Below are 24,097 nucleotides of genomic sequence, written 5' to 3'. Positions count from 1 at the left end.
CACTCTTGGAAGCTGCACAGTGTTGCTGTGCTTGCACTCACAGCAGCTGCAGACAGGTGGAACCCTGCTGGGCCTTGTCAGCAAACATGGAACCAGCCCCGGTGATTCTCTTCAGTTCAGGGGCCTGATCTGGCTACACAGATGGTATTCCTAGAAAGGAATTCTAGGACATCAGCTAAGTGGAGCAGACTTTAAGTCAAAATGTTTTCCTTCTCCGCATCCACTTAACCAGACTGGAAAAGGAGTCCTGTAGGGGGCAAGGGAGATGGGCACATGACTCCTTGTGCATTCAGGCAGCAAAAATTGAGTAAGTGGTGTGAAGAGCTGCTGACTCCTGCTGCAAAGCAGGCTGTCTTCTAAGAAGCTGGTCTCACCTGTAAGACTGGGATCTTACTTTATCTCATGTAAGAAAAGCAGGGCAGCTACTCTTCTCTCTCTCCCTCTCTCTCTTCCCCCTCCAAGTGTTCCTATTACAAGCAACAGAGGAAAATTATTCTTGCTGAAGTAATATAAAAAGAAAGTCATAGTAATATTTGGCATTTTTAATTTAGGTTTGTTTTATTTAAGTTTAATGTTAATTCCATGCTGTGTTTCAGTAAGAACAATACAGATTCTGTATCTGTGGCTCCAGTCAGATATCCAGTAGTACAAATTAGCTTCAAGTTACACATACTGAACAAAAGAGGTTGAGCGAGCGAAGGGAGAAGGGGAAGGGGGAGGGAGAAAGAAAAAAATATTGAACACGCATGCAGGCTTATCAATGCCACCTTCAATGCTAACCTGCTTTGAGGAAAAGTAAAGAATAGGCAAGAATGAGCAGCCACGGATTGTTGAACTGTTACCAGCACCATGTTTTTCAGCAACATTTCAGCAGTTTGGAATTTTTTTTTTATTACAAGTAAACCCACTACAATATATGTCCCAATGCAACCTGTAACTTCAAGCTAAACATCCAATTAAGTTTAAACATTGGTATAAAATTCAGTTTAAACAGTTATAAAAAAGAAAAATGCCACCACATGCATGCTACCTTGTGATAACGAATCTCTCCCCTACAAGTCTAACAGCCTTCAGGTGTCAACATCCACTTCTAATGGCAGTATCACCACATCTGGCAGGAGACAATACAGTAATGCTGAAAGAGCCTTTACGCAGTCCTGTTAGTGTCTTAAAGAACCTAAAAGCTGGCACCAGTAAAATCCACAGAAATTCACTCTTGCCTTTAAGAACTTTTAAACTGTGTAAAAAAAATAAAAATAAAGAAACCCAACAGGGCAGGAACCTAAATTCTGAGACCCAATGTAAAAGTCAGATTTGGTGGTTCTCAGAGTGACACTGAGGGTTTTTGTGGGGAAGGGGAAGGGTGGTCAGAGATGGGTTCTCTTGTTGGCCTTTGTGTCTCACTGGTTTTCATCTTCCACATCCTGCAGCGCTTCTTTATTCTGTTCTTCACCTATAAAAGTGTTTAAAAGTAGGGAAGAAGTTAGCGTCTGAAAACGAGACTGCAGAATGGCTCAACAAGCATTTAAGATTAATAGGTTCATGCAATTACACACACTCACACGCTTGCATAAATGACACACACGCTCGTAACAGCCAGTTCTGGAGTGAAGCGTTTCCATGGAAATTAAGCCTTGTAATCAACTCATCACATTTCATACGGAACAACTGTAGCACAGGCTATTAAAACATGGACTGTTGTAAGGACAAACAATAAACCATCGTTTGAGGAAGTCTGCATATGTCATCAGCCCTGTTGATCAAGAAATGAACAGCCAAGACAAATCGTCCAAATGGCTGTAGATCAACGTCCTTAAATCACAGCATACCTTCCCAGTAACCTCATGGCTACTCCACAGATCACTAAGGCCATCTACCCACTAATGACAGAAATGAGACTAAAGAGGTCTAAGAAATTAAACATTTTTTCTTGAGTCCGCCTAGTCTCAACAACCACAACTGACTGCAGCCAACATTACAGAGTTTCACTGATGGCATCTATTAAGTTACCGCGAGAAGCATGAATAAACTTCCCTACTTCCAAGTCCAACACAACAATAAAACCTAGGCTTGTGGTTATTCAAAGAGTGACTTATGGGATACACGCCTCTTGAGAAACAGCCTGTTTGGACCTATTCAACCAGGCTGCACCATGCAATGAAATGAGGTCTGTCCGCGTAACAACTTGTAGGTGTTCAGTTTTACTTCATAATTGCCCCTGGGCGAGGTGCATGCAATGCAATGCCTCCTGCACAGGCCTTTGCCCGTTTCTACTACAACAGGGAGAACTTTAACATACTTCAGCTGGTGCCATAACACATGCAGGATTAAGCTAATTGACAAGAAACTGATAAAAAAAAATGTTCTCCTCACAGTTATCTTTAGCAATGTGACATGGTACTGTCTTAAGGGCAATAAACAAACTGTCCATTCAAAAAAGTTCATTTGCAATAAAATCCAATCAAATGAAACCAATGACTTCAGCACATAATCAGAATGCCTGCTCAGAGCATGTCCAGATTCAGAATTACCACCAGGTACAATGCAAGGTAGAGTTTTGACGAGGTGGCCTAGGAACAAGATACATGAACATTCAAAAACAAAATTTCCATTTAGAATTATGAAACATGTAATTTAAAAGAAGAACTCAGAGGCCCTAACCGAGGAAGATTATTAGATCTGAGCATGCTCTAGCCAATGCACTTAAGCAAATATTCCTGTAACAGGCGACAGTGAGAGTACTTTTCATGCCCAAATAATCTTAATATCCATCCAGGTACGCGCTCAATTCCCAAACATGTAAGTTACTTTGGATCTCGGTTATGCGTATGGGACCTGGGTAACAGGTCACAAATTGGCAGAACATCGCTTAGCCCTGGAATGGAGTCAAAAATACAAGCAATTTAACAGCAGCAAAGTAGTGACAGAGGCAAGCATGATTAGTGATCAGAAGAAAACTGACGTTGAAAAGTTCATTGAGCCATGACGAGGACTTACAAAGTAGAGTTTTTAGGAAATGAACAGTTGGACTTTCCTTTAGGAATCTATACAGCAGGAAAGAAGGGGAAAATAGGAATCATATGAAGACGACATTACAAGCGTGAAGTAAACTAAACAGCTCGTCTATGACATGGTTAAAAGATACAGTACATGGGATGGAAAAGTGTAGCAGCTGAGTAACACTACCCAATTTCAGAGACACTCACCACAATCTACACAACTGAAATAAAGCATTAGGCAAGAGCTTAATGAAAAAGGAACTAGCCTCTTTAAAAGTCTTCCCCATCCCCTCAGGAAACTGGTAACAATGACCATCCTTGTGAATGCCACAATTAACTTTTACTTATCTTCAAAGGCTCTAACCCAGTTTGAAAATAGAGTTCTGGAAGCAACACTTTCCAACACACACAATGAATGTATCTATCATGATGTTACAAGGAAAAGAAAATTCAGCTTTGCACCCCTGGCTGTACACACTACACAGATACTGTGTTCTTTGGGAACCTGAAGACTGAAGAACTGCAAGTAGTTCAAGCAGTTCTGCAGTATTTTCAGTTTGTAGTCCTCATCCTGCTGGCATGCACCATAAACAGTAACTAAGATATTCTGAACTACTTCAGGAAGGACAAAAGTAGTCACTCTAGACTTGAGCTAATGAGGAAATAAGAAATTTGAATCTGGATTGCTCAATAAATAAGTTTAAAAAGCCTCTGTAACTGACCTTGTTAACATCTGTGAAATGAGATGAGATGTTAGTCAGGTCATGTGTAAATAAAGGTAGCTTTAGGTAGTTCTAATGCTACTAGAAAGGTAGTTCTAATGCTACTGCCTTGCATTAGCAATCCAGCCTCATTACCTCACTGAAATAGCCACCTTGCTGTTTGTTCCCAAAGAACACTGCGATATTTAGCTCCATTAAAAAAAAAAAAAGGTCATGTTTTAATTATATGCACTGGGGATACATTTTTTCCCCTAGCCACTGCATGGAAGGCATTTAATACCTGAAATGCTTAGAGACACTGCTCTACAGATCCACCTGGGCAATATATACATGTGATTCTGTACCATTAGGTAATCTTGCACCTTTACGACAACACAGGGTCCCTTGCAAAAGGCTGCACTAAGATGTAGGCTACCCCACAAACCCAGACCCAGCACATGTACAATTTTCTTCCCCCCAATTCTGTCTAAAGCCCAAAGAAATAGGGGTAAAAACTCGAATTGCAGCACTAATTCTCATGGTACATGTCTGCAGCCAATCCAAGAGCTTGAAGTGAGCAATGCTTAAAAGAAACCATCATCCCTTAGTGACTACGTGGCAGCAGGTGGTAAGAAGTTAATGAGATTCCACCATTGCTTTCAGACACTATGCCAGTAGAGTACTCCAAAGTAAAACTACCTAGCTACTGCCACACAATTTTTTTACTCTAAGTTGCTACTTAAAACTTATCTTAAGTTGGAATATTGTTTTAGAACTCTGTTAATACTCTAACAGGACAGATTTTCTTCTAAATCTGAAGTACAGAAATCTAGCTTTTTCTACTGGTCTATCCAGAACCTAATTTTTGCAGAAGCAAATACAAGTTTAATCTTTCTAGATAAAGAACATTTCATCACTAATAAGCAAAACAAGGCATAAATTCCAAAAACATAAGTTTAAAATTTTCACGTAGAAAGTTAAGCGTAAGAGGAAATAAAGTCCATTCAGAACATCAGAAACACTTTTTATGTGAGTAACTATCGGATGTTAGTAAGGAGAAGCAATCACTGCCCCACCCTCAGATACTGCCAGAGGATATATTTGTTCTTTGCTCTGGCAATAACCTATTTCCAGAGTCACAACCTAGCACCAGTTGGGAGTAGTTAAAGAAAGAGAGCTTTCCAAACATCAAGTAGCAAATTTAGACTTTCCTAAGCATTCATTCTTTTGTCCTGTAACAAAGAGTTACAAAATCCCTCCTCATCTTCATACTCAATTCTTCATAAAAGATACAGGGACTGCTAAAAGGTGAAGGGATTGTCATGATGGCAGTGAATAATCTCGTACTGAAAAGCCAATAGAAACATTAAGTGACCTGAAAAGGGAACTAGATTCTTTGCAATACTTCCTCCTGCACTGGAACCTGGTATCTGGCTGAAATGACAACTGTAAGATGAACATGACAAGCCACAAGAGACAGATAGTTAAGTGAAGTCACTGCTTTAAAATAATCACTGATGTTTAGAACGATACTAGTTGCATCTCCTTCCTTCAAGTATGAAGCTGAAAAACTTCTCAGTAGAACTTGCTGTCACCCCAATTTATCCCATGTTAAGGAAGGACAGAAGTTCAGAAAGGTCAATTCTTAAGGATGACAGCAGCAAAACACCAAACCCATCTAAATCTACACATCTGTTTTGTTTTCTGAGCAGAGCTCATGGGACAGCAGCACCTTCGAGTGGCATTTACTTACCATCACCCTGCATGTCTGAAGTCCATAGTGTCAGATTATCACGTAACAACTGCATGATAAGTGTAGAGTCCTTATAGCTTTCTTCACTCAGCGTATCCAGTTCTGCAATAGCATCATCAAAAGCTGCTTTCGCCAACCTATAAGCACAAAGTCAGACTTAATATGTATTGGGAAAGAATTCTGAAGCCTACACATTAAGCCTGTGTCTCTGAACATCTATCTTCATGTAGACACCACAGCCTCTTTAAGTATTATTTAAGGGTGTTCAGATGTTTAGATAAACACCTCCATTCTTCCAAAAAAAATATCAACTACTTTATGTGCCTAAGAACAGCATCCATTTACTCAAGAATTTGGGGTTTATTAAATATTTCTACATCTTACAATAGAACTGATCAACATCTGCTAAAAACTTTAAAAAGTTACATAACCTGCAGTGACAGGAATAGAAGGAAGTATTTGCTTCACTCCTCACTTTTATGCTCATACAAGCTAAATTATGAAAGACTTGTAGAATTACAAAAGCTTATCTATACCACTAATTCCTCTGACCATGACACCTCTTATCGTGTGTAACAGCCAGCACCAAGAGAGGCAAGCTAAATTACCTCACACTTTCTACACAGTAAGGGTAAGCATAGAGTTAACAAGGCAAGTTGTCAAGCTGCCACTGGTTCATTGGTCCAAGGTTATTGCTGCTTCTCATACATAAACCTACTCCCAGGTAAACAAATGCATCTGGATTCAAAAGGATGCAAAAGTTCAAAGCCTTTCCAATGATGTAACCTCAAACAGAGCAGGAGAAAAGCCAGCACTTTTTTTTTTGTTGTTGTGTTAAAGTCCTTCTCAAACTAGCAACCACTTTTGGCTTGTTTGGTGTTCACATAAGTTTCCCCCATCTCCCCAGTCACTACCTACCTGCAGGCACGATCAGGAGAATTAAGAATTTCATAGTAGAATACAGAGAAGTTGAGGGCAAGTCCTAAGCGGATAGGATGTGTTGGCGGGAGTTCTGTCATTGCAATATCACTAGCAGCCTTGTAAGCCACCAAGCTATTCTCTGCAGCCTCCTTCCTGTCATTTCCTGTGGCAAACTCAGCCAGATACCTATGGTAGTCCCCCTTCCTGAAAACAGGAATAGAACAAACAGTAAGTTATTAGTCCTTATTTCCACACCAGCCACTAAACTGCTTAGTTCTACAAATGATTTTATACATTCACGCACAGGACTACTACTCCTGAATTACTGCCCAGGCAACAGGGCCTTATGACCTGAGCACATTTTAAACCATCAAGCAGAAGGTTTGATTTTTCCTTTGTTGCGTTAGTACAGGATATTATAGTATTGGTTGTTCTAGGCTGAAAAAAAAAAAAAAAAAAACACTAACACCATGCATCACTACTTTACTCCTGTTATCTAGTCCAGATGCAACAAGAAGTTCACCTCCCAAGGCAACACTCACATTTTGTAATAGAAAACCTTGGACTCGCCAGTGTTAGCTGCTGGAATGAGGTGTTTGTCCAGTACATCCAGAATGTCACAACAGATTAACTTCAGTTCAGTCTCAACCTTAAAAAAAAAAAAAGCACAAAGAAGCAGCAAGGTTAGCACAGAAGATTGAAGGCCTGTTTCAAAAATATTTGATATCAAACAGGTGGCATCATAAATACCCAAGGAGGGGGAAGACAAAAAACAGGACAAAGATTCAGCTGTCCACAGGTACATTAAGCGAAACAGTACTGGGTAATTAGCTGGCAGACAGGAGATGCAAGGACTGATGTATGATGAAACGCGTAACCGAATAACGGGATTATAAATTCCCTGGGAAACATCTTGCTAGACAGTTGTATTATGTCTGTCTCAGCATGTAACTGCTTACTGCATGACTTGCATAACTCCTAATGCCTCGTGTTTTTGATCCTGGAAGGCCCTGAAAGTGGCAATGGTGAAGGGAACAATTTGAAGGTAGTTAAGACAGGTCAGCTGAACTCCATTTCACCCCCAGTTACATTACACATTCAGAACAGGTTTCCACTGGCTACTTGGGAAGCCAAGTACTAGCAGAAAAGCCCTAAGACAAAAATCACGTTATATTGGAACACAACAGATGTGTCACAGACAAAAAAAAAAGGTCAGATACAAGAGGAAAAACTCCAGAAAAAAATAAAAACTTCAGAAGCAGACAATAAAAAAGCAGAGCATAGCAGTTCATTACAAAGAAAACAGCAGAAACCATCAACACTAACGGTGAGGTCAGTGGTCAAAGAAAACCAATGTATTAAGTCTTATTTAAAGTCAGTTACTGGATTTTAATAGCCAAAACTGAAAAAATGGTCACATCACTTTTTCTTCCTGCTTTGGAATAAAAAAGCAAGGTCTACAAGATTAGGTTCTACCATAGGAAGTTTTATACCTGAAAACAAAGAAACTAAGCACCTTTGAAAAAAGCTGAAAGCTCTTTTTTGACATCTACATTGCCAAAACCAGACTTGATCCAAGCATCCCACATCATCCACAGCAGGAGGGGTTGGGGTTGGGTAAGTGCAGGTAGCAACCTGTTGCTGCTCTCCTGATTTGGCATTAACTTTCAAATACGGCTGAAGACAACTCTGGCTCAAGCTATTGTTACAGCCTACAAAGTTGAGGTTCTCAAGGCAAGGCATTGACATCAGCTACAGCAAGCAGTACCAGTAGCTGCATGTCTCAGATCACAAGAGCAGCCCCAGTCAGCCTGCTATCCCTTCCTATCCCCCCCACTCATGCAGTTTTCTTTCATATAGCATTTTTCTTTTCATGCAGTATCTTATCACCATATAGCTTCGAAACTATTGTGGTTTGTAACCACATCTGGCCTCAAAACTGTTAAAACTAGATCTAAAATAAATTAAACTGGCATATATCAATTTGTGAAAATTACTTAACAGATCTGGAGAAGTTCCTTTAGGTAGATTAATATACAGCAAATTTCATATGCAAACAATGACAGAATGCCCTAGAGCATTCAGAGGAAGAGTTAGATGCTATACTTAGTTATGTGACAAATGCTTAGGGAAGTTGCTGAAATATGGTCACTTGAGAAGAATCTACTTCATATATTCTTGGGCTACAAAAGCTATAAAACCTTTGCCAGCAGTCAGTTCCTGCAAACTTCTTTCCTCTTGATCCTCTTTCTCAATGACTTCTTTTGCAGAGAGATCTTCAGCACAACTGCAAAGAATTAAATCAGTTTCTAATCTTCTTTTGTTAAACCAGACATGTACAAACTTCCATTTCATCTCAGACAGACCTTTTTCAGCTGTGCTTACAGGACCAGTCACACAAGTTACCAGAAAGCAACTACTGACCAGGGCAATTTGTATGTCCTGACCATGCTTAACTTAAAAGATTTAATATAAATTGAGCTAATTAAAAAAAATACACAACTGCCCCCCACCACCACCATCTTAATAGCTCTTTAAAAAAAAAAAAAGATTTAAAGGGATCTTCTCTTGACAGAGAGTAACTGAGCTCTGCACAGCAAGACAGCCCAAGAGCTCACACGTGCCTTTTGGGAGCACGCAGAACAGGAAGTTTTAGGGCCTATTACCATTTTAGCTCAAAATAGGACACATGGAACTGCAGGCTCTGACTAGCAAAGAGAGATGGCTCATCCTGATGAGTGCAGTGGCCCCCCACAATCCACCCTGCCCCTGTATTTTAGTGGTTGTGCTGGCTTAAGCAGATTCCAGACTGTGTTCTTAGCTCTACAGGTAGAGAAGCTTCTAAACCACCTGATGACCTAAATAGGAAAACTTATTAGAACCAACCAGGAAAATCGTGGCCTGTACTAGTTTTTTGACCTGTTTTACAGTTTAGCCCACAGAATAGCTGCACTTCACAGCTGGGATGCAACAGGAAAGCAGAACAGCAGGCAGCAGTTGCTAAAGCCTGTGAGCTACCTTCCTCCCCACTCCCGTGAGAAATAAAACGACCACCCACATGTCAACTTCCAGCCTCATCTTTCTTCGAAGAGGGGGAAGGAGAAAGCCCTGCAGCTGCCCCAAAATACAACCCAGGCTGTAAGTCAGAGCACTATGAAGCACACTGTCAGTACACCACAAGTACAGACCATAAGAGGGAGGTGAATGCTTGTCCTATGCTATTAGGGAAGGGATTTGGTCTTACTGCAAGGATCTGAACTGCATGATGTGCAGACACATTGCTTCATCCTCTCAAGGACAGAGAAAGCAAGCCTCCATGTTCTCATCCACAGAGATGTGGTCAGAGTAGAAAGCCAGAGGCTCCATGTTTGTGCATCCACATGGCCACAGGACCCAAACAGCAGGAATCACATCAGCAGCAGTTTTTCCCATAACTCTGTACTGGTTCTGCTACATTTCTCTTAAGCAGACAAAGTAAAGAATAGAGAGGCTGCTATCGTCCCTCAGTGTTGCCTGATGTATGCCTCAGACAAAACCAGCCAGGTCCTGCTCTGACACCACTATCAGCCCTTGAGTTCTGCCCCAAGTCATACTGGACAGTAATTTCCAGTGTTTGGAGTTTGCTTGAATCTAGGGACTAACAGGCCAAGATAACTCGTGTGTTGTCTCCCATGTCTCCCCCCCCCCTTTTTTTTTTTTCCCCCCTCCAGAGTCTTTCAAGCCTGGGAAGGATCTCCCACTAACACTGTTCTTAAGGCTGAAAAATACAATAAGGGATATTTGTTGGCATGGGGGTCAAGCAAAATAACCATGACTGAGTCTGCACCAGACCTTACCCATTCACCCAGAAGCACTGAGTATGACAGCAGGGCACCTCTGCTGCAGCTTTCATCTCAGCAGCAGCAAGCATCATCATCCACTAACTTAAAGCGAGTCTTTCAGCAACTACAAGCAGGACACAGTCTCCAGCTCCAGCTGTAACACATAAGCCTCTTGGAAAGCCCAGACTAGAGCTGAGCAGACACATCTTGTCTTTTTCCAGTATGGAAATACACTGCTGTGTACTCCACGGCATTCTTCCACCTAAAGCCTGCAGGCACTCTGTACAACAGCGATGGCTATTCCCTGTAAGGATTTAAAGGATGACAACACTGCTGGCACAGCCCTGCATTCCATGTGGCTGTATATTTCTCTCTCAATATATCCTCTTTTGAGGACTATACACACACATTTCTTGCTCACCATTCTGTTCTGCACAGTACTTGCTCTCTTTACAAGGAGAGATGCAGAACAATGCCTTTTTTTAAACAATCCTTTCAAAAACAATGGAAAGCCTTTCCATTATTAAAGGATCTCTGGCAGGAGATAGCAACTGCCCACAAAATATTAAGCAGAAACCTGAAGCATATTGTCTAAGACAAATTTAAGCAATCGTTAGATAGGTATTCACTGTCTTAATTTATAGGCTCCGTAAGAAAGATTTTAGACACCCATCAAGAAATGGTATTTAGGACTGTATGTAACTGGCAGAGCCTCATCCCAGCAGCACGCCAGCATAAAAATAGAAACTTACAACTTGAACAATTCCATGGAGCAAGAGAAATGCTATGAGTCAAGAGAAAGTAGTCCAGAGCCATTCCTGAAAAAAGGAACATCATTTCCATTGGTAGTGTACAAATCAGTGCCAGGAGGTTAAAAGACAGACTCCACAGTTTCTCTGGAAGTGAAGATCTGAACCATGGAGGCACTTGTCCTCGAATAATGAATGTGAAGTCTCTGCAGAAATGTGTGGGATTTAAATAGTATGGGAGAATGCCTGCTCCACATTAAACCAGGAGGCGGGGCGGGAGGGAAACAGTTCACTGTTCTAATAGCTGATGGTTTCATTAGCCCTTCCTGATGAAAGTCAAAGCTTGTTCCAAGTTCTCCATTTTAGGTAAAGCTGCACAGACTGACTAGACTCACCATGAAGTTATCTGCATCAGTTTTTCCCCTCTCTGAAGAGGAAAAAAAATAGCAAGGCCCTAGAGGTTATTACACATGCAAACTTCACAGTTGAGACGACTGTAACATCTTAACATCCCCCATCCCTGGGAACACAGGAGTGTTTTATCTTAAGGGTAACAAACTCAGGATGCAGCCCTTCTTAACTAAATGGCATTACGCCATACCGTCAACTACATCTTACCATTTGCCGATATTCCCGAATCATTTTTAATTTATCTTCTCCACCTTTGTTTTCTTCTTTCTGTTCAATGCTGCTGATTATTCTCCAGGAAGCTCTTCTGGCTCCAATCACGTTTTTATATGCAACAGAAAGCAGGTTTCTCTCTTCCACTGTCAACTCCACATCCATTCCAGCCACTTTCTTCATTGATTCAACCATTTCTAGGAAGAAAAGGTCAGGCAATTATTCTCACAGCTAAAGCATCTTTCAAACCACTCAACAGAAGTTGCACATTAATGATAACTTATCAAAACAGGCTCCCTCCTCCTTTCATGCAGTTACTCCTCACTTTTATACTAGAGTGGTCCAAACAAATCCATGAGCACACGCACAAAGGAATTACCTGGTACTCTTTTAAATGCATTTGACAAGAGTACCCAAAACATTCTTTAAAGACAGCTTAAGAGAGACAAAACAGATTTAGCAGTAAGCACTCATTTTTTACAGTGGATAATGGTTATCAGTACAATCCTACAGGAACATGTGTTCTTCACAGTGCTCCTGAAAAGACACTGAATTGTGAGAAAAGCATGAGTAAATGTAAGCTGGCTTTCTGCACAATAGGGATAAAATGAAGAATTACAGAACGCTCCACTGATTTGTCAGCTGGAATACACTACATTACAGTAATTAACCAAAAAAATAAGATCCAGATTTGAATAGATTAGGGAAGCAAGTCAAAGTTCCAAGAGGAAACCACCAAAAGAAAAATTAGCTGCTTGGAAAAGTGACAAAGGAGACATCCTGAGGATAACCAGAGCAACCATATCTACCCGTGCCAAGCAGCTATTTCCACTGAAAAAGTAACACAAAATTCATATTTATAGCCTAAACTGTTAAAAAAAAAAAAGACTTCTAAAGCTGAGGTGAAAAAAGTTATTACTAAATATAGCTTTCCTATATTCAAGTGGAAGCAAAAGCCTGAACTACTTAAGGAAGGCTTTAATCCTTTCACTACCTAATCACATTATGATTGTCTATGACATTAGAAAAATAAAGCTGAATTGTTACATATATACTGGGCTCTCGGTTTATGACATCCAGGAACTGTAAGTTTTGTCCCACCAGGAAGTGCATCAGGTCATTCATTATTTGCCTCCCAGCTGCTAGAGCAGATGAGAATCCCAGGTACAAGGAACATTAATGAAACTAGGACCCAACCAGCCCAGCTGCTCAACAGGACAATGGTTTCCCAGCTACCTGGCAGGTTGAGGAGCTCCAGAGTCACAAATTTACCTTCTGCCAAGACCATGGTGACGTGACTAGGCTACACCTCCCATACTATGACCCTTCACCTTTCTGTGCCCTATTTAATTTGTACTTTCACCATCCCTCCCCCATCATTTTACTTTATGTTGTATCGAGGCAGCAGAAGCCACAGGAAGCAAGTAACACCTAACTGTCATTTTTCCCCCTCAGGTGTTAAAATTCAGTCTTAGCAGGCATGAGCTCTTTCAGTAACGGGAACTATCGGCTCATTTTTTCCTTGGCAGGAACAATGTTATCAGTCTCAAGCAGGTCTCCACATGTGCAGGACAATTTTACAGTGGCTCTATTCTCTTCAGAAGAAAACATCCCTACTTCACCCAGCGTATTTTGCTAGTCCAGCTCACAAAGTAACAAAAAAAATGCCCAGAGGCTTTGATAGTATTTACAAACACCCTGCTGTTTCAAAATGGTCAACTGTTTTTGCTGAAGACTTCAAAAGCCATCCTAAAACACTATGTACCTATATTTAATATTAAACTTAAGCATGTGATCTTGTAACTTAAACTAGCTAATTTAAAGGCATATGATACAGTTACAATATTCAACTTAAATAATACAAGCACTATGACTTACTTCCTAAAGGATGATGCTTCTGTCTGTTCAAAGAATATTGATTTGACTTTAAAAAAAAAAAAAATGTAAGTCATTTCATATTTAAGTTCCTTAAACAACAGGTACATCTGAGATAATTTGCCTACCACAGCACTCATTCTTGTGAGGAAAGATGAACAGGCATTAAGACTTGCACTCTCTCCTACTTGGATCTCTTTGCCAAGCTCCAGCAAGAGCTGTATGGCTTGACTTTACGCTTAATGTTTAACTGTCCTCAGATATGAGAAGTAATTGAGAAATTAACCTGTAGCTGTGAATGCACAGCCCTCTCTTCAACCATCGGCTAGTTCATGTGTTCAAGAGAGATCCCATAGGAAAACACAAACTGGAGAATAAGGAGGTAGTGATGTCGTACTGTTCACCTACGATGCTCATTCCCAGACACCCACCATCAGCCTGAAGACCTCTGGGGTCTGACATAGCACGAACACCATACGTTAGTCAGACAGACACAGCAATATTGAGATGATACAACTCTAAGTGACAGTGTGGTATCAGTAAAATTACTCCAGAAACACGAAGGTGAGAAACATGTAAGGTAAGTTTCCAGGATCAGAAAACCATAACAAGTAGAGAGGTAAAAAAAAAAAAAAAGGCAAGATTCTACACAGAGATGAAAAGGTGGGAGACAGTGACAGAGAAAGTCTGAAATTACCTTTCAGTTAAGGATTACTGCAGTAGTGACAACTCACTGCATGCACAATCCAGAAACGCTTACACTGCATTATACGAAGAGTAGTTTTATGCTACTAATTCATAAAAAGACAGACTGTAGTTAAAGTGGGTAAGTTCCAGTCTTTGAGTTGACTGTGTCACCATGTGTTAGGGTGCTGTCAGATGATGCCACCACCGGAGCAGGAAGTCCCCAAAGCATAAATTGAGAAAGGATAGGAGAATATTTGGGAGAACTACATGCTCGCCCCAGATTCATATCCTTCTCCAGACATTTGCTGTTAGGTGTTTTAAGGAGCATTAATGAGTAGACATTTGGCCTGACCAGGTAAAACAGACTGTATATTCTTAGGGAAAAAGCATTCAGCTGAGACTCAGAACAACTGCCCACAGTGTAATGGCCTATTCAGAAGCAGCACGGGCATTACCAGTTATTTGTTCCTATGTCCAACACTACAGTTAAAATGGGTGGCTCCTCTCACATGGGAGGAACACATGCATAGGGACAGAGGCATAGCTTGTAAAGCACAAAAGGTTTGGACAGTGGTCACCACTACTGTTACCTACAAAGACTTTGAACAGGATGGTATGCGGCTAATTTGTTGACGTTTCTAAATATCAAAGATTCTAGAGAGATTATGGTCCTAGAGATACACAATCTGACACACCCAGAAACTACAATCGAACTCTAAGTCCCTGAACTGTAAGTCTCTGAAATATGATAGTTTTTTCACCTTAAAAGGATTGAATACACAGGAAAAGGAATAGCCAGTTAAAGTTCTAACTACCAAAGGCATCCACTTCTACAAAAAAAAATACAGTAGGTCAATGGAATTGGTCTAAAAAAGCAGTTCTTTGAAAGCGTGATGGGGGTAAAATAACAATAGAAACCCAACACTATAATCCTATGGAAGGAGATGAAGCTTATACAAAAAAAAAAAAAATCCTTTTTTTGAATGCTACTGGACCTATACCAAATGACAAAGCCACAAAATTAAACTAAAAAAGTAATGTGGGGGTAAGTTTAGAAGTGTCGAGAAACGTGATTAATAACTACCTATTAGGCACCAATCCATAGAATTTGCCCAAAGGGCACAGGTGAGGAGGAAACTTACAGATCAAAAATAATGAACACTTCATCCCAGATAAAGATGAGAAACAGAAAGCATTTGCTGCTTCTCAAACTCTAGAAATCCAAGCAACACAGGAGTCCCTGGGTAAGGAAATACGGGAGTAGTGCTGATGTACTGCAAATTTTGTGGGAATGTTACAAGCCTTCCCAATACAGGCTGCAAAGTTAAGAGACAGCAGATCGTGCCAAAGGACTGTACATCAACCTGACAGTTTAATCAGTTTATACTACTCAGACTGAAAATGCAAGTCTAAGTAATAAGAATTGCAACAGGAACTGCTTGGCACAGAAAAGCTAAGGAATAAACACCACTGGGGCAAAGCTACAGTACTCAGAATGTCTAGTTATGGCACAATATGTTGCCTAAGTCTCCCAATAAGCACAATGCTACAGTGTTCGATGGATTATTTTTTTTATGAAACAACCAAATAGCCTATGACTTGCCCCCCCTAATTTTCAACACTACACAGGATCTGTTTCAACCACACTGAAAAGCAGCCCTTGCCACAGCACACATTGATTCAACGTTACCAAAGGAAAACAAGAGCTAGAAAATTCGCTTGTGGTATGCTTGGTTTCTGAAAGAGGAACCAGATAGAGAGAGAAAGCTTGTTAAAATAAGAACAGGAAAAGAACTTGTTCTGTAGAGGTAGAATGAAGATGACTTGATGGTCACCACACTGGAGGCTCAAATCAAAAAGAACCTTGGGAAAACCCAGAAGGTAGCCTTATTAAATACCACCACGCTGAGAGTAGCAGCAGAGCACTTCAGAAAACTGAAGTCGTGTTTTAAGTTTAATCCTTTCTTGTCTAGAGGGAATAAAGCAGGCCAAGATCTTCAAGCTCTTAAGCTGCTGTTCAATATCTACTTCAGCACATCAGGAGCAAAAAGCTGCAAATGCTCCGGGGTGATCTAGGGATGTTAAGGACATGGCAGAAAAAAAAAAAGTCTTCCCACATCTGTGTTCACCGTAACCAGTACTCAGGCTGAGTACAAGTACTGGTCACAGAATCAAGAAAGCATCAGTATCAAGGATCCAAAATGAAATACCTTATCCTAAACTCTTGTGCATATCCTCTCAAGACTTTAGCAGCACAAACAATCAGAAGGATTTTAAAAGGTGTTCCAGCAGACAGTCAAGGGGAACTACAGGTCCATTAATCTAACCCTAACCAGGATCCAAGAGGATTAAAAAAAATATATATGAGTGGGTATATGCATAAAAGCTATACTGAAGAGTAAAGCTTTTTGCAAATGCATGTGATGCCTCAATTCTACTGTGATGCTTTTGAGTAAGTCAAGCATATAGACAACGAACACACGATTGATACAGAAAGGCATTTGGCAAGGTCCCTCACCAAGGTTCTTTAAGGAACTCAACTGCCATGGGATAAGAGGAGTCCTCCTATGAATTAATGCTTGGCTGAAAGACAGGAACAGGGCATCAACGCAGGCTCAGTGTTCAAAGGAGGAGAAGATCACTGGTGGCATCACACAGTGATCTGTGCTGGGAAGTATGCTCACATTCGTAAGTGATCCAAAAAAAGGAAGCAAACAGCAAGTACTAACTTAGCAGTAAGAGCAAATTGCTAGTAGCAATGAAGACAAAGACTAAAGAGAGATGGAAAAATAACGGCAAGTGCGTTTTCTTCATCAAGTGCTGTGTAACCACAAAGACTGACACCCAGAGATTACATTCTCCCTAGAAGTACAGCCTTCAGCTGCTATCACTGGACACCACTCTATTCACTGCAGTGATTAGGTCTAAATGCGAGCCAAGAAATAGTAGAGCTCATCTTTCTATCCATTAAGAACTCTTGTTCTGAAGACAAAGCTATTACATTCCCAACATGAGGTTCTTCTGTTCTCTTCAGAAACCCTGCATTTTGCAACTAATATTTAAGAGATGACTAAACTAGTTGAGGAGCTCGTGGGGACAGGGAGGTGCCTTTCCCTTCTATCCCTATCAATGTTCTCGTGCCAGCTCAGCACTTCTATGACCTCTCAACTATCTGATTCAGGTCACCATCTCAGAAAGCTACTCAGGGGAAAAGAAGAAAGACATTTGCTTCTATTTTAGAGACCTGCACTGGCTCTAAAGAGCGGACATCCCCCTTTCAACAGGGAGTTGTCAGATTAGCTCACCCCACTTCACAACACTACTGCTTTAGTTTCTAAAAGAATAAACACAGCGTTTCCCTTTACACACTACAGAGCTTTCGTGATTCTTCTTCAGATGTCTTCATATGCTTGAAGCACCCTGACTAGCTGCACCCTTTTAACTGCCGGTAATAAAAATTGGTAATCTTATCTTAAGTTCCCTACCTAGAACATGCTACACCTGTGTCAATGTGCAAGTTTTATATAAACGAGCATAAAAAGAACCTAACAACCATATCCCCACATGTCAAGACAACCAAGCAGGCAGAAGGGAGAAAATACCAAAGAAAATCCACCCCACGCAGTGCTTTAAACTATAGTTTTGTAGAGAAAGCATACAGGGAACAGCAGTACAGCCTGATGAGGTTTATAACTGGGGGTGCAGCCAAGACAATTCCAACGTTTGACTGCATGACTCTGCAATATACAGTTCTACAGAGCATACCAGTACTTCTATGCACTTGGAGAACCAGATGGATTAAGGCCAAATTATCCAAGCAACAGTGGTATTTTCCACACAGTAAATCCTACAGACCAACAGAAGTTATTTCTTGCAACAAGTCACCGCTATATCTGCAAGCTGTGAAGTTACATCCTCCTAAATGAAAGGGGTTACTAATAAAAAAAGTTTGATTTTCCTATAGCTACTTCCAAATGATTGAGTCTCATCACGTATTTGTTTGATTGAGACCTGCTAATAAATAGTACCCTAATGCAAGTACCTGAATAAATTAAAGGACACCAACTCAGTTGCTGGACTCCTTGCAGAGCACCAAACCAACCAAGCTTAGAAGTTTGAATCCTCTGGTTGCTCTGGGAACTCAAGGAGATTCTAGAAGGAAATTACAAGAGCCCTTTCACACAACTGTTGGGGGCAGCAGGGGAACGACACCCCTTAAATGCATTTACATTATTTACTTGAAAGAGGACATCTGCAAACTGTAATTAATAAATTATTATTTGTGATACAGATTAGTGACTGATTCTTAATTAAGCTCTAACTTCAAGTTCTGTTACTGTAAGACAGCTTCTAGAACATGTTCAAGTCCTGGATTCAGTCAATTGCTGCACCCCTTATTGTCTTCAGAGTAAAGACACATTACCCTGACAGTTTATAGAAACACAGGAGTCACCTGTTAACTTGCTGTACGGGGAATCTGGGGAGATTTCAAGTATTTTCTTCCCAACTGTAACCTGACCTATATCTGCTTTCAGAAAGGAAGAAACCCTGCTCATCTCACCTGCTATACCTTATGTAAATTTCAAGTTATATACCTCAAGCTCTGTAACACAAAACTGATAGCAAACTATCCACTTGGAGTCTACCTTGTGTCATAGCATGTAGGTTTCTCATCTGATTAAAGGAAAGATACTACCTAGCTTCCACAATGAAGAATTACGTTTTGACATTCAGAAGTCTACAAAAACGCAGATGCATACATTCTCTTGACATAAAGAGAAACATTAGTAAGGTAAAATTGTGTTTGTGAACTTGTCTATTCCAATTGTTTTCCCCAAAAGACAGTTATATATTATGCTATTAGTAATAGTCTTTGAAGGAACAGCAGATAAGTGAGATTTTTCACAGAGAGATTTGTCACAAAGCTTCCTATAATGTAACTAAGCTTCCTGGCATTTTGTTATTTGTCATGACATGCCTAAGCAGATCTGTAAAGATAGTCAGACACCCAAATCTCTTAATATCTCCAGAGATCAGGGCTTAAGTGTTATTTACACTGCAGAAGTACCTAGAAAGTTGTCCCCTTAATCCAGGCCAACATACTAAGGACCATATAGAAACAGGACTGGGTTTTCAGCAATTTACAGGCACAAGCTGCAAGACTTGATACAGTTCTTTAAATGGGTCATGTAACTTAAAAAAAACAAAAAACAAAAAACTAGTTAGGTGCCTACAATCAGCACTGCTTTAACTGTCACAAACCATGCCTATTCTGATCATACAGAAGAAAAAACATACCACACACCACTCTCATGAGAAAGATGGGGCAGAACTTAACGTTATCTTAATATTAAACAAAAAAACGATTTCACATTCATGTTGATGTTATAAAACAAATTTTCTATTCCAGCATATTTATAGTAGACAGTACTTACCATCACATCTTTTGTATGTGCAAACTAGGTACTGTGACCTTATGATCATATATTCTTAATTTTGCTCTTTAAAATAACTTACACTTTCAGCATACTGCCAAACGTGAACAGAACTGATTGAGAAGCAATCTCAGCAGAAATGCAGTATTTCATATAAACAAAAACAAAATACGCTAAAAACTCTTTATTGTTCCAGCTGAACCAGGATACGGAATTAGATGCAGGAACAGCACCTACAACACCATTTTTTCCAGGCCAGAGATGTAAGAAGTAAAAATGCTTGCAGAACAGCTAGCAGAATTGGAGGGAACACCTTAAATTTGTTTACCCAACTTGATTCCAAAAAATTTTGGAAGTCTAAAAACCACAGTATTGATTTCAACACAACTCCAGGTGCTCCCTCCTTAGCAACGGCCTCATTATGGTTCAGAAGCAATACAGCATGAGAAGTCTTCTAGATTCTGATCTAGCCAGCTTGTTCTGCAAACATACATGATTGGGTTGGAATAGAAAGCCCACTGATAGAAAGAAAAGCTGCACAAAGGCAAACTATCAACCTTTTTTTTTTCTTGACAGGAAGCTGAATGGTTTTGCATTTCAGATCTCTACAATGGTGTAGGGTCTGATTACTTTCCAAAGAACTGATTTACCACCGATCCAGGAAAGTACCAGAAAGACAGGCAGTTATGCCTCAAAAGATCCTGAAGATGAATGAATCCTCCAGGATGTTGGCCAAGCATCTTACTTTGGGTTTCCATTCAAACCAAAGCCAACACTCGTAGTTGCACTGACTCATTAATACCAGGTGGAGAGCCCTTTCCTCCCTACACACAAAAAGCCCAACTCCAGGAAAATGGTGGGATTATGGGGAGAAGGGGCATCTTTTTTAGGAACGGCAGGAGGGAGAAAAACGTGTCTTCCCATCGCATGCTCTTTGGGGTTGGCAGCAAAATACTGAAAAAACACACACCCCAGTTTTTACCAATAGATGCTGCATACCTACTGTGAAATACTGAATCACATGCCCATCCCTCCCAGCCAGTTAAGTCACACCCCAAGGACTGTTCAGGGGGACATTTTTTTCCTTACTATGAGGAAGCCATTTGATGCCTTTCATTTACTGGAATTCTTACTTCCACCCCCTTTGCCCTGTAAGAACAATTACAAAAGACAGTCTTATTTGGACCTTTTTTTGTTGTTGTAGATTTTATTTTCCTCACCAAAACACGTATTTCTCAGATGCTCTGAAACACTATCAAAAGTTTTCTAAGCAGCAGCTCTGAGAACAAAACCTAGTTCTCACCAAATTACCTTCCTGTGCTATGAAAATTGTGATTAAAGTATTTGGAACATCTCCCTACCTCTAAATGAAACATGGCTGTATTCATTTAGATTTTTTTTTTTCTTTAAAGTGTAGACAGGTATTTATTTCACTTCAAACGCATAAACACAAGTCTTAAGGCAGAAGTAACAGTCCCAGAAAATTAACATCATTGAGAAAATTAAAGGCCCTGCCTATTATAGGCAATAGAAACATGTTTAAATAGACAGTCGCAAGGCGGACATTTCTGGGGCAGCCGACACCATTCCAGGGTTGCCAGCTCCCTCCCACCACCACTGCTCCCCAGATCGGTACTGATCAAGGGCAGAGCACAAACTTTATCGGGGAAAGAGGGAAAAAACAAACAAAAAAAAAACATAATACTGGAAAAAAGAAAATGAAATGTAATAGCATCTTGCGCATAATGAAAGCGTACGCGTTTCCTTTAGGCAATGAAGGATCACGTAGTACTAGATGGCTCCAGGGGGAGAGCTCGGTCTCTCTCTCTCTGGCTTTGCCAGGGGCAGCGGGATCTCCACCGGAAAGCAAAAGAAGAGAAAGAAAAGCGGCAGCCCCGCTCCCTTGGGACCGAGCCGGCCTCTCCCCACCATCTCCCCCCCGAGGGGCCGAGCGAGCCGGGCACCCACCTCCCGGAGAGGGCGTTGTCTGCGGCGAGCCGCCCTCAGCCCCGCAGCCCGGCTGAAGAGAAGCGAGGCCCGGAGCCGCGAGCACCGCCCCGAGGCACCCGAGCAGAAGCGGCGGGGTCTCTTTGTGTGTCCCCCCCCTCTCCATGAGGCGGGGGCGGCTCCCCCTTCCCCCCGGGACTCGCCCTTCGCGGCCGCCATTTTATTCCCGGTTCCGCCGCCGCCTCCCCCCCCCCCCCCTTTTCTCCGAAGCGGCCCCGCCCAGGCCCGAGCCTCCCGCTCCTTCAGGCCCCTCAGCCCCCGGCTCCCTCAGCCCCCTCAGGGGGGTGCCAGGCGCCATTTTGTCCGTGCCCCCCCTCCGCCCCTGCCCCCCCCTCCCCCGCCCAGCCGCCATTTTGTGGCCGCTCCCTCCCTCCCTTCTCCCCCTCGGCCTCGCAGGGCTTTTTTTTTTGTATTCCTCCGCCGGCGCTCACCATCGTAGCGCTCAGCCTGCTCGGCCAACTTGGCCTGATAGACGAGATCCTCCCGATCGTCCATAGCCTGCAGGCGGAGTGGCGTCGGGGAGTGTCCGGGGCGGATGGAAGCCGATGGGGCCGGGGGGCTCAGCAGCTACCAGCTCGCTGCTCTCCGGGAAATATGGCGGCGGCCCCTCCCCCCGCTGCATCCGGGCACTTCCGCAAGGGCGCGCATGCGCCCTCCGCCTCCCCATGGCAACGGCGGCACCTTGGCAACAGGCGGGAGGCGGGCGGAGGGGTTGGAGACCCGAGGATCGCGGGTTCGAGGCCGGGGTCGGCCGCTCCCGAGCGGCGGCCTCGGGAAGGCGGTCGAGAGGGCGCCGTTGTGCAAGGGAAAGCGGCGGGGAGCGGGGTGGGGCCGCTGGGGGCACTGCGGGCAGCCGAGGCCGCGGCTGGAGTCGGGGTTGTGCCGCCCGGGAGGGAGGGCCGGGAGCCGAGCCCGCGCTGCAGGCTGAGGGTGAGGGAGGCGGCGGCGTTTCCCTCAGGCAGCGCCGTCCTGAGGCCCTCCAACGCTGACAACGCCTCTGGAATTAATCTCTCCCTTTTTGTAGAAAGCGCTGGGTATTGCTTTTGACTTAGCAATGTGTCTAGAAATGAGTGAGATAGAGAATGTCTGACCTAGCCGGTTTCTGCAGCCTCTCCAGGGGGTGTTCTCAAGCGAAGTATCACCCCCGAGGTATTTATCTGGGGCAAGGCACGATAATCTCACCGTTTAAAGAGGTTAGAAGAATGCTGAATGTTTCAGAAGTTCCTCACGGTGTCTTGCGGAAATATTTGGAACATAGGCTTAAATAATTGAGATAGCGCCTCAATTTCCCGAATCAAAATGGTTTGAAGAAACTAAAAGGGCTAGCATAAATGTAATCTTCAAAGATTTGCTCAGGATGGATGTGGACAAAGTCTCATTTCTGTCTTTTTCCAGCATCTCCTAGGCTCAGCCTTACCGAGGTGTGGGAGCACACAAAGGCCTTTACAGCTTCTGAAGGCAGCAGACTGAGCAATCCCTGGCACCTCTGGGATGTTGTTGAGTATCTTCATATTTACTGTTTTATATTGTGCCTGCTTAAATGGGTTCCTTGTGCGACTGTACACACACTTAAAGCATCATTTTAAAAAGTGGTTCATTGTTTCCTGATTCATTTTGACACATTATTTCAGGTAGCGAGCATGAGTTCTAGGATGCGTAAAATTAACATTTTGTGGTTTTCTCACAGACACATCTAAAAATATAGGAATTATTTTTATGTCACTGTGTGCCTAACTAAATAATTGATGATCTATTTCCACTGGACATTTTAGACCCCAACTCTTACTCAGATCTCAGGATAATCTAACCAGAATTCCATACCAGAAAAAAAACAAAGACATTAGCACGTCTGAGCTAGAGTGAAAATTAGGTGTCAAATCCAGAAAAAAAATATATATTTTCAAGAGGAAATATGATCAGAAAATGCAGGTTTTATTTAAATTGGGAACCATTATATACCTTTATCTGTGAATTGTTCATACATACACAGTACAGTTACCAAGGATTTTGGTAGGCATCCAAAAAATCCCAGAAGTAATATAGGAAATCACTGTATATTTGTTTAACATTGCAAGACTTGCAAATCACCTCTGTGTTTCATAAATCTTAAGCAATCTTTATTAGATTTGCCTCGCTTTAAGAACTTTTCCTTGATCCTCATGTTCAGCAGGCACTCACAGTTGTAGAGAGCTCAAGGCTATAAACAAACCAGGCTACTACATGTATAAGCATACTTACTGGCCAGAAGTGAGGTGCATGCTTCCTACCTTTGTTAAACTGCAGCATATTGTCTAAATAGCTCAAATATTTTTGTATGCAGTTGTTACGGGTGGCATTACAAATGTTTGGAAATTGGTCAGGTATTTGGTGAAGCGTGAGGAGTATACAGCCTAATTCAGGGAAATACTCAAAGCAGAATTTCCTGATGCAATCCTTGCCTTGTCCTTTGCACTCTCAGCATTTGCATAAATTGATTAAACCACTCCTGCAACAGCAAATCACCACTGCAAGGATGAGCAATAGCTCTC

At 41.9% G+C, this 24,097-nt stretch overlaps 1 protein-coding gene across 2 annotated transcripts; it reads right to left on the bottom strand.

Moving 5' to 3' along the window:
• Positions 1-532: 532 nt before the first annotated feature.
• YWHAE (tyrosine 3-monooxygenase/tryptophan 5-monooxygenase activation protein epsilon) lies at positions 533-22,186 on the bottom strand. Of its 2 annotated transcripts, XM_032201036.1 has the most exons (7): positions 22,001-22,186; positions 11,563-11,762; positions 6,917-7,023; positions 6,372-6,578; positions 5,454-5,590; positions 2,998-3,044; positions 533-1,453 (listed from the first exon to the last, which is right to left on the bottom strand). In XM_032201036.1, the coding sequence occupies exons 1-6, from the start codon at positions 22,062-22,064 to the stop codon at positions 3,037-3,039; spliced, it is 723 nt and encodes a 240-aa protein (XP_032056927.1). In that variant the 5' UTR covers positions 22,065-22,186; the 3' UTR covers positions 533-1,453; positions 2,998-3,036. The 2 variants fall into 2 exon arrangements, with proteins under 2 accessions (XP_032056927.1, XP_032056926.1); XM_032201035.1 differs by lacking the exon at positions 2,998-3,044 and having other exon boundaries at positions 22,001-22,185.
• Between the last annotated feature and the right edge of the window lie 1,911 nt (positions 22,187-24,097).

This window comes from Aythya fuligula, chromosome 20 (assembly GCF_009819795.1).
Source record: "Aythya fuligula isolate bAytFul2 chromosome 20, bAytFul2.pri, whole genome shotgun sequence".
NCBI classification, from domain to species: Eukaryota; Metazoa; Chordata; class Aves; order Anseriformes; family Anatidae; genus Aythya; species Aythya fuligula.
This window is presented reverse-complemented; position numbering and strand designations above follow the sequence as displayed.